Source organism: Xyrauchen texanus, chromosome 21 (assembly GCF_025860055.1).
Source record: "Xyrauchen texanus isolate HMW12.3.18 chromosome 21, RBS_HiC_50CHRs, whole genome shotgun sequence".
Lineage (NCBI taxonomy): Eukaryota > Metazoa > Chordata > Actinopteri > Cypriniformes > Catostomidae > Xyrauchen > Xyrauchen texanus.
Window position 1 is genome coordinate 32,178,229 of NC_068296.1, and position 10,581 is coordinate 32,188,809.

General features: G+C 37.6%; 1 protein-coding gene across 1 annotated transcript; it reads left to right on the forward strand.

Annotated features, from left to right (window-relative positions):
- The first annotated feature begins 1,188 nt into the window (after positions 1 to 1,188).
- LOC127661733 (26S proteasome non-ATPase regulatory subunit 8-like) lies at positions 1,189 to 4,294 on the forward strand. Its single transcript, XM_052152583.1, has 7 exons — positions 1,189 to 1,325; positions 1,765 to 1,837; positions 1,909 to 2,011; positions 2,335 to 2,500; positions 2,624 to 2,724; positions 3,682 to 3,793; positions 3,900 to 4,294. Exons 1-7 carry the CDS (start codon positions 1,215 to 1,217, stop codon positions 4,035 to 4,037), a joined length of 804 nt encoding a protein of 267 aa, XP_052008543.1. The 5' UTR covers positions 1,189 to 1,214; the 3' UTR covers positions 4,038 to 4,294.
- Positions 4,295 to 10,581: the final 6,287 nt, after the last annotated feature.

A 10,581-nucleotide genomic window follows, 5' to 3' on the forward strand; every position in this document is an offset into this window, starting at 1 on the left:
AAATGTACAGAAATCAACAACATTTGTGGCATAATGTTGATTACCACATTTTGCATTTTTACTCTTCTCTCTTTTTTTATTACAAAAAGCAAGTTGTTTAAATGGTTGTTTTTACAGTTGTTTTAGGGTTTACACCATCAATATTGTAAATCATTTTACACAGAAAAGGTTAGAAATAAGTTTTATCACACTAAAATCATGTTAACCCGAATATTGTTTATGTTTTGCAGCTATATGTATGAAACAGTATTTTAACATTTATGGATTGGCCTCATTCACTCCCATTGCCTTACAGTAACTCAAATGTATTTATAATTTTTTTTTAAATGTGTGGTTATAAAACATTCCTTAAGTTGTATAAATACAAATTAACTATACATTACGCAGATAATATATCAAATTCACTAAGGACAGATACAGTCTACCTAAGGGTGCGTTTCATTCAGAAGTGATCTTCCATAAGCCCTATATTCCCTTGAAGACTTTACCATCAACTGTGAGAGCTTTGGAGTGCTGCAATGAGTGTGGCTTTTAGGATTCACTTTTAGAGTAATTTGTATTAGATTACTTGGTGGTGGCCATGTCCCAGTTGCCTCTACCTCTGAGACCGTTGATCTCTTATCATGTGGCTCATCATGCATGACACCGCCGAGACTCACAGCATGTGGAGGCTCATGCTACACTCCACGATCCACGCACAATTACCACGCCCCCTATTGAGAGCGATGATGCCCCGTTTGACTCTACTCTCCCTAGCAACCGGGCCAATTTGGTTGCTTAGGAGGCCTGGCTAGTCACTCAGCACACCCTGGATTCAAACTCATGACTCCAGGGGTGGTAGTCAGCGTCAATACTCACTGAGCTACCCTGGCCCCAAAGTGTCTTGTTTTTGAAAATGTTAGTAAAATAAAAATAAAAAGATTTTTGGCATTAGATGTCTAAACTTAAAAACAATATCTTAGACATCAAGATATCAGCTGTATTGCTTAATTGTAATTCATATTTTATAAAAAAAAAAAAAAAAAAAATGAAAATGTACATAATTGATCTGTCCTTTTCGTATTAGACAAAGTATTAGACAAAGTGTAGTTTGAAGCTCAATATCACACACGAACGTAATTTTGCTGCGTTGCATGGTTCCCATAGTAACACCAACATTCTTTACGACAACCGTGTTCAGACAGACCGGTGTCGTACGTTTTTGCAGAATCACCATGGCGTCGGTGTTGAAAGAGACTGCGAGCTTGTATGAGACGTTGAAAGGCGAGTGGAACAAAAAGACTCCGAACTTGAACAAATGTGGCGAAATCCTGAGCAAACTTAAGGTAAGGCCGATGACATGAATCAATAACGGAGCTTTTAAACTGTGTAAATGATCTGTTTTGATGCTTTAAAGACAGCCAGCGGTTAGCAGTGAAGCTATCTTGAACTATCCTGACAGATTGACTCGCATTTAGCACATACAATTCATAGATGTATTTTACTGTGATGATACATATTATTAAAGCACAGTTTAACGTCTTGTGAAGTGAGTGTTTAGGATTTGCTTTTGCTGACCATCGAAGTAGCAAGTTTGTTAGCAGACGAGTTTATATAATACAATAAAGGAAATGCCAGCATCTTTGACATATATATATATTGATATAGCTTTTATTTTAATGTGTTTAAACAGATTCATATTATTGAAGATTTTTATTTAATGTGTTTATTGAAATTTAGATCTAAATATAAGTCTCTGAGTTGACAGTTCTTCACATTTTGTAGATATCCCTGCTGGAGTTGAACTTTTTGCCAACTACTGGGACCAAACTAACCAAACAGCAGCTTATTCTTGCCAGTGAGTATTTATAAAGATTTGCTAACATTTTAGTTGTGTTTCAAGTTGAGTTAATGTTATTTCTTTTACAGGAGATGTCTTGGAGATTGGAGCACTGTGGAGCATTCTGAAGAAAGACATCCCGTCCTATGAACGCTACATGGCTCAGCTTAAGTGTTATTACTTTGATTACAAGTAATTACATTTCTTGGTCTTACACTCACTGTAATTCCTTATATACTGTACATCTCTTTTTTATTATTCTGGAATTTGTGACAATAACTATGCTGAAATTTGCTTGTTACTTACTAAACGGTTGGCCTAAATGTAGTATATTGTATGTTGTTTTGTGAAATAATATATATACATTATAGTACAAAATTGTCACTTTCAAAAACAAATTTGGAGGACAGATGCATTCTTGTAGCAAAGGGTATCACTTATCATTTTGCATACTGAGCTCCATATGTATACTGTTTTTATTATTATTGTCAATCCTCTCTTTTTAAATGTTTCAGGGAGGATTTACCAGAGTCAGCCTACAGGCACCAGTTGCTGGGTCTGAACCTGCTCTTCCTGCTCTCTCAGAACAGAGTGTCTGAATTTCACACAGAGCTGGAAAGACTGAGTGCAAAAGACATCCAGACCAATGTCTACATCAGACACCCAGTCTCATTAGAGCAGGTGTGGGGAAACATGTAGATTTAGCTTCTTATTTTTGTCATACTCCTTTCTCATATTGAATGCAATTGGTGATATCTGTTTCTTTCCCCTACCTCTGTAAAGTGTGTTCTCTTGCTGTTTCAGTATCTGATGGAGGGGAGTTACAACAAGGTCTTCCTTGCTAAAGGAAACATCCCTGCTGAGAGCTATACTTTCTTCATAGACATTCTTCTTGACACCATTCGGTAGAGTTTGGGAATGTTTTAAGTCTAAAAGGCCTTAACAGTGGCTGGATTTCTATGCGCACATTTTTATGTGAATTTTGGGATATATCGCATAACATTTCTTGGATGGAATCAACAAGAAATTACAAAATTGTCATAGAAAACGTATACGTTTTCTATACACTTGAGGTGGATACATTTTATATTCTGTAAGAAGACATGCGCATAATCTAAGATGAAAGCACATTAACCAAATATATTATATATAGATGCATCAAAAAAGTAATGTGACTTTACCTCAACAAGCCATGTGAATACATAACTAGCTCAGAATATTTTACTAATCTCATCCCATAGCACCTCAAATGTTTTTTTGGATATTCTGAATGAAGTATAGGTCTCTGCCGAACAATATTGTGTGTTTCCCAATCTGTGGGCATTTTCAGCCCGGGATTGGCATTTTTTTAACTATTCAATGAAAGTAGGGAATCTCAATGTAGTTGCGGTTGGAAAATCCCCATCCCAGTTTGAAAACGCACACTGATTGAGAAACTGCAATTTTTGTTCTGCAGAGACACAAGTCTCTTCTAAAATGCTGAAATCCAGGCCTGTCATCAAAATGATTGGCTGCTATTACCTCCCAGAACTGCCTGACAAGCTTTTGTTCCCAGAGATAAGTCATCTGCTGCCAATCACAAATAAACGTAAGGTTTATGAGCATGTTTTGTTGGCACGCTCTAAAGAGTAAATCACATTACATTGAACTTCCAATTCCTCAAAAATTACGATTTTATTCTCTTAAACACATGGGATGGAAACACTGTTTTTTCTTCTTACTGTTTTTGCGATATTCTGCTTTCACATAAATTTGAAACTTGTATTGAAACATGAATAATGACTAAATTTCATTGATAAACTATGTTTTGGATAGCTTGATATCAATAACAGGCTATTATGAATATCTTGTTTTCTTTTTAGGGATGAGATTGCAGGTTGTATAGAGAAAGCATATGAACAGATCCAGTTCAGTGAGGCTACACGGGTGCTTTTCTTTTCTTCCCCGAAAAAAATGACAGAATATGCCAAAAAAGTAAGTGTTTGGTGTATTTACCAAATATTCTTAGGTGTCTGGTTTAATCCTAGCTTTGATAATAGATGTAATGGATTGAAACATGCTTTGCTTTTGTTCTCTGCAGAGAGGCTGGACCCAGAGCCCTGATGGATACTACTCATTCAGTACTCAGCATCAAAAGACAGAGGAAGTGACAATCCCCTCTTCAGAGCTGGCTCAACAAGTCATTGAGTATGCAAGGCAGCTGGAAATGATTGTGTAGTGTGGCTATAGCACAATTAGAAACATGTATACATAAAGGTTCCCATTTGTTTATCCGAATATACAAATAAAACCATTGTACAATTTACTCAATTTAGACACAACCCCAATGAACTCTCTCAGAGGTAGAGGCCAGAACTCTTTGGCCTACATGTAACCAATTTCTACTTGCTCATGCCTGTATAAGATTCTGTTCAGGTAATAGGGTTGTGGCTTCTTTTGTGTTTTCAGCAAGATTTTTTTTTTTTTTTAAATAAACACATGAAATGTCCTTTTTTGGATAATTACATGATCCACTCAACATTTCTTTTCCTTTGCAAGGTTTGATGGTTTTATCGAGAATGTGTTAAAATGGGTCTGACTGGGCTGCTTATGGATGTTGTCAGCAGATTAAACATGAGTGTTCACTGAATTATTGTACTCCATTTTGATGCTCTTGCCTTGTATCCTAAACAGAATGAGGACTACAAAGTTTGTAGATGTTTTGAAATTGGAAAGTAAATTTGTCCGGTTATGGGATGTTTATTTCTTTGTTGTAACAAGTAAAACATGTTTTTCTGACTCTTTATAAAATGCATTCTGAAACACTGGACATTAACACGTGTTTGAAATTGTGTTTCTTAAATTTTCTCGCAACACAAAGACTTTGTGTAGAAAGAATATAGTTGAATTGAGTAAACCCAACAAAACAAGATGTGTCAATGTAACACTTAATTTGAGCATTTACTCTCTTTGTCCAGTCCCATTCAAAGCATGCTGGGAAATGGTGTTAATGCTACATTACCACAAAAAATATTCATGTAATCCCAACTCAAATGGATTAAGTAAACTTCCATTGGACAAATTAAAATGGATAGAATGCCATGAAATCAAGTTGTGACAAAATGTTCTAGAATTGTGTTTGTTTTTATCATTAAGAAAATTGAACAAACAGCAAAAATCTTAAGTGTAAGAAATAGTTATAAATTTTTTAGGACCATATCATCTAGACACATCCTTTACAGGCATAATCATTACATGCATAGTTTAACTTGAATATACAGTATGCTTTGACAATATTTATTGACATTTTCTACATTAAATTATTTTATGTATATTTACATTCATATTAACCTGATTTGAACATGTATTATTCAAATCATGTGACTATTTATACACACTTCTTTTAACATGATTAAATATCAATAAATTGATCACATTCTGTTTGTTCAAAAAGATACTTTAAGGGACAGTTCACCTAAAAATGAAAATCATATCGTCATTTACTCACTATCATACCATCCCAGATGTGTATGATTTTCTTTCTTCTGCTGAACACAAAGATTTTAAGAAGAATATCTCAGCTCTGCTTATGATGTATTAAGTCGCTTTGGATAAAACTGTCTGCCAAATGACTAAATGTAAATGTTAAATATTAGACAGAGCATTACTTACTTGGACTCACTGTAAGGAAAGTTTAGGGGTGATTAAACAGTTGCACTTTCCCTAAAATCCCAATAACTTTCATGGGTCCACTTATTTTCACCCTCATAATTTGACATATTTATTATGTGTTTTTTTGTTGTTGTTTTGTGGTGCATCCCATGTTTTCTTGCAATTCAGTATGTTGGGTTTAGAACTTTTACCATTTTTGTTGTAGCCAAAATTTCCCTTGACTCTTCAGGTACAATGTGTGCAGTCTAATAAAAGATCTGCCCTTGTTACACAGACTTTAACCTTTCCTCTCTCGGATCATGCTGATGGTCCTTCCCCTCTGTAAGGTTTTAATTTAACTGTGTGTTAGTGTGACTGCAGTAGCCAACATGTTGGAAAAGCAACAGTCCACATATGTTGGTCTTGGCACTTCTATTATGTTGCTAAAGATTTAATAGATTTTTTTGGACAACCATAAACATTATAGAGGAGACTGGGGCTAGCTGTCACACAGGGAAGCTACCTAAAGGGCTATATATAAAGTATCTCTTATGTTTTGAGTAATTAGTCCAAATGCATAAATGTCTAACAGTGGTTTAGGTTGTGAACACCTAGTTTGAAACCGTTCCTGTTCCAACACGATCACAATTAAACCACTCTGGCATTTGGAAAGGGTCAGTTATATTGTAAAGATAGATTTAAACCACATTATTAAACTTTGGAACAGATCGTCACATTAACATCAGGACAAGTTCTCACATGTTTTATATGATAGAATTAATACCAGTTTTAATACTTGATAATAATTTATGTTAGCCAAAAGAGATGGTTTGATATAATTGTATGTTACCTGCTGTTTTGCATAAATCTATTAAATAGCTATTAAACTGTATATACATTACATTTTACACACAGATAGTTATGTTCCAAAAGATGGCCTTTTCCTTTAGATAATAGTCTATTTCATTATTCCTCTGTAAGAAGGTGATCTCAATAAGCAGCAGGATTCTATTGTGACAAATTAATCCATATAGTGTGACAACATGCCCCACTCATCACGTGTTAATGACCTGCATTTTGTTTTCCTGGGTGATAAGAGTGAAAATTTTCAATAGTATTTGTGTATATCGTTTAATAAACTTTTAAAATATAGAGTTTGTTTGACAAAATGAAAGTTTTGTTTTTACAGTGTAGCCTTCCCTGAGTAAAAACTGGTCTTAGCTACATTATGGAGTATATGCTAAATTAATACCGATTTAAGACATTCACAGAAATGTTAATTTTGTGTTGAAATAAATATAGCAGATGTTCTATCTACATAAGTTAGCTTAAGCACAATCTTGAATATATTATGTAAATTCAACAGATAAGTACAAATTATTCATGATTGTTTGTTATCTTTTCAATGTCATTATGCATCAGTCTTAAAGTAGAAAACATTGTCATATTTATTCACTAATTTGAGTATATTTCACAGTTATATAAAATAAGTACATTTTACTCAAAGCTGGTGTTCCCAGAATGCACTGGGTTTGAATAATAAATGAGCTTGCATGGTTTCACTGTTTACAAGTTTATTTATACCGTTTTTATTGTTGATTTGGCTGTTATGTTCAGTAACTTCTTGTCTTGTTAAGACTGAAGTTGATTTTCAACACAAAATTACCAGTTTCATGATAAAAAAAACCAACTTTTTGACTGGTACTGTCATCATGTTTTGTGCACCGAGTTTTGAGGTCTGCTTACACATCTCAGTACCTTGTTTCAGGCACTGTTTGTTAGGTACTATCAAAGGCTGACTCGGGTGACTGAGAAAAAAACAAAGATAAGTAGTGTGATCATGTAGGTGATCTTGGCCTCCTCCGAGGAAAAGGCTGATGGCAGACCAAAAACCAAGGAACGCTGAGAGAGGAATGAGCAGCAATACTTAGGATCACCTTCATATAGCGGTGGGGGGTTCAAACGAGGTTCTGAGCCTGGAGAAGTGTTGTGAGGTAAAGAGGGCGCTGCTGCTGCTGCTGTGGTGGGAGGTGCTGGAGACGGTGCAGTTAATCAGAAAGCTGCCATCTCCTCCATCTCCTCCATCGCCTGGTTAGAGGAATTGAGGATCTCCTCGTGATGAACCAAGATAATACCTTGCTGTGAAAGGGCAGTTTCCACATCCTCTGGATCCAGGGGTCCATGTGAGCCAGATTGTAATGTTAGATACAATCAAAGGCATACTCGGCTGACTGAGAAAGAAAAGTTTTTATTAAAGAGTCAAGTTAATGAATTAAACAGTAGAATGGAGGTAGAATACAATGCAGGAGCAAAGCAGGAAGATGATGACTGCAGCATGGATAGTGATGACTCTAACTGTGGGCCAGAGAGGGGTGCCAATGGAGGTAAGGCTGGGAGAGAGGTTCGGTGGAATCCCTGAGGAGCGTTGGACCTGACTGCAGAAAATGAGAGGTAAGTACAACCCCATAGACAAGGATGCTGTAAGGCACAGGCAAATCCAGCAGGAGAGGTGAGTAGGCAGACAGGACTTGAGGAGAGTTTCTGGGATGGGAGATGAGAACAAACACAGACCAACAGGAACAGACAGGAGCTAGACTGTACAGTAGAACAGCACAAGACAATCTGCCAAAAGACAGCACACACAAGGGAGTTAAATAGGCAATCAACTAACCAGGAATAGGTGACACTAATTAAGCCATAAGCAGCACGGCAACTGTCCCTACAGGGAAACAGTGTGCTAGTTGCCAGCACATGGCCAAACAAACAATGAAAAAGAAGGAATATAGGGAACATGCAGAGACAAAAAAAGACTCACCAACCGATCAGCCACCAATCCTGACAGTACCCCCCTCTCTAGGAGCACCACCTGAATTTGTCAATGAGGGACTGATCAAGAATGTCTCAGGTGGGTCCCAGCATCTCTCCTCCGGTCCATAACCCCAAGTCTCTTGTTGAACGACAAACTTTCTGGCCTACAACATAAGCCAGAGGAATGGAACAACTTGAATCTGCTTGGGTGAAAATGCACAGGGGTGAATCTTTCTGTCTTTGGGGGTATACTGTGATAGAACCACCCCAACCCCTACCTCAGACTAGTCAACCTCCACCACAAATGGCATGGTACGAATAGGTGCAGATGCAAACAAACACTTAAGCTTGTCAAATGCCGCTTGAGCCTGCAGTGACCAGCTGAACCTGATCTTGGTGGAGGTTAAACCTGTCAGAGGAGCAGTCACCTAGCTGTAGTTCTTAATAAACCACCAGTACAATTTGGCAAACCCCAGAAATATCTACAGGGCTTAACGAGAATCTGGGGTTGCCCAACATGAAATGGCTCTTACCTTGGCAGGATCAACACAGATTCCCCCTGAAGAAATGAAAAACCCCAGGAACGCAACAGACTGTGCATGGAACTGACACTTCTCTGTCTTCACAAAGAGATGATTCTCAAACAGCCTTTGCAAGACCTGTTGGACATGTCAGATGTGTACCTATAGAGACTGGGAGAAGATCAGTAAATCATCCAGATACTCAAAGACAAACCTATTGACCATATCCCTCAAAATATCATTAACCAGGGCCTGGGAAGACAAGTTTGGGGCATTTGTGGCCCCGAACGACATCACCCGGTACTCAAAGTGGCCTGGGGGATGTTAAAGGCTGTCTTCCACTCATCCCCTCCTTGATGCAGACAAGATTTTACAACTTTGTAAAGACAGACAACTTTTCAACTTGCAACAGCTCGAAGGCTGACGACATCAAAGGTAATGGATACTTGTTCTTAACAGTGGGACATGCGGGGATGCAGCGACCTGGCCTTCCCCACGAAGAAGAACCCAACACCAGCAGGGGACGAGGAGGGATGGATGAGGCCAGCTGCTAGAGAATCATTAATGTACTTCTCCATGGCCTCACCTTCTGGTGCTAACAATGAATACAATCGGCCCTGAGGAGAAGAGACACCTGACAGGAGGTCAATAGCACAGTCATAGGGGCAATGCGGAGGAAGAGTTGTGGCCCGATCTACTGAACACCCTCCCATGGTACTCAGCTGTAATGCCAGGCAGATCCGTTGGCTCATACTGAAACACAGAAGGGGAAACAGAGACAGGAGACGGTGCCAATCCCATACAAAGCTTGTGGCAAAAGGGACTCCAAGAAACAATAGTACCATTATCCAATTAATATGAGGATTGTGTTTCACCAACCAGGTGTGCTCCAACACCAGGTGAGTGAAAGGGGATCTGATACGTAAAACACAATCTCCTCCTCATGATTGCCCAAAATAAACACATTTTGTTTATCTAAAAACATGTCCTCCATGACGATAGCGTCAACAGAACACAACACAAAACAGAGAACAGAATTTACTAAACATGTCTGAAGAGTTTATTTTTCAAACCGGAGTCCTCAATCAAACAGAGAGAGTAGGTGGGAATGTCTGTCTCTTCTACATTTTGAACCATTGAGTATTTCTGACAGACCTGAGAAGAGCGAGACCTCCATAAAAAATTTGGTAGGTATAGGCACAGATCACAGTGGATGGAGTTTCCTGCACGATGCCAAAAATAGAAAACGAGATAGAATGTACTGTCCCTCAGCACTGATGGTGTGGACAAAATAAATGTTTTGTCGTGTGTCATTTTCCATCAGGTTAGGATACGGTGTGACTGTGGCAGCCTGTATCTTTGCCTATGTTTCTATTTGATTTCCGAGTACTCTGTTCAAAACAATAAGGCTGGCCATAGAAATTCATTAATTATTCGACTAAAAACTCTTCAGACATGTTTAAAAAGTTCTGTTCTCTAGTTTTTGTGCTGCTGGATTGTTTTCTTTTCTCACTATCCTGTTTTTAGATAAACAAAACAAATTGTTGCTTAAACGTGAACTGTTGCTATCGTGCCCTATCAGTTTCACTAAATAATAAATTTATTTATTTATAATACAATAACACAATAGATTTCGGTTTGTTACATACAAAACCTTGTTTTATGCTTTCATAACCATCATAAGTCGCATGGAATAATTTATAAGACTTCTGAATTACACTTGTGTCCTTTGAAGCTTGAAGATATAGTCACCATAAACTACCATTGTATGACATCACTGAGCACATTTTTTTTTCTTTTTTT

Bases quoted from the DNA above. Each gene is read 5' to 3' on its own strand.
- LOC127661733 (XM_052152583.1), top strand. From the start codon at position 1,215: ATGGCGTCGGTGTTGAAAGAGACTGCGAGCTTGTATGAGACGTTGAAA. The intron at 1,326-1,764 runs GTAAGGCCGATG...CACATTTTGTAG, and splicing joins AAATCCTGAGCAAACTTAAG to ATATCCCTGCTGGAGTTGAA. The intron at 1,838-1,908 runs GTGAGTATTTAT...TTTCTTTTACAG, and splicing joins ACAGCAGCTTATTCTTGCCA to GAGATGTCTTGGAGATTGGA.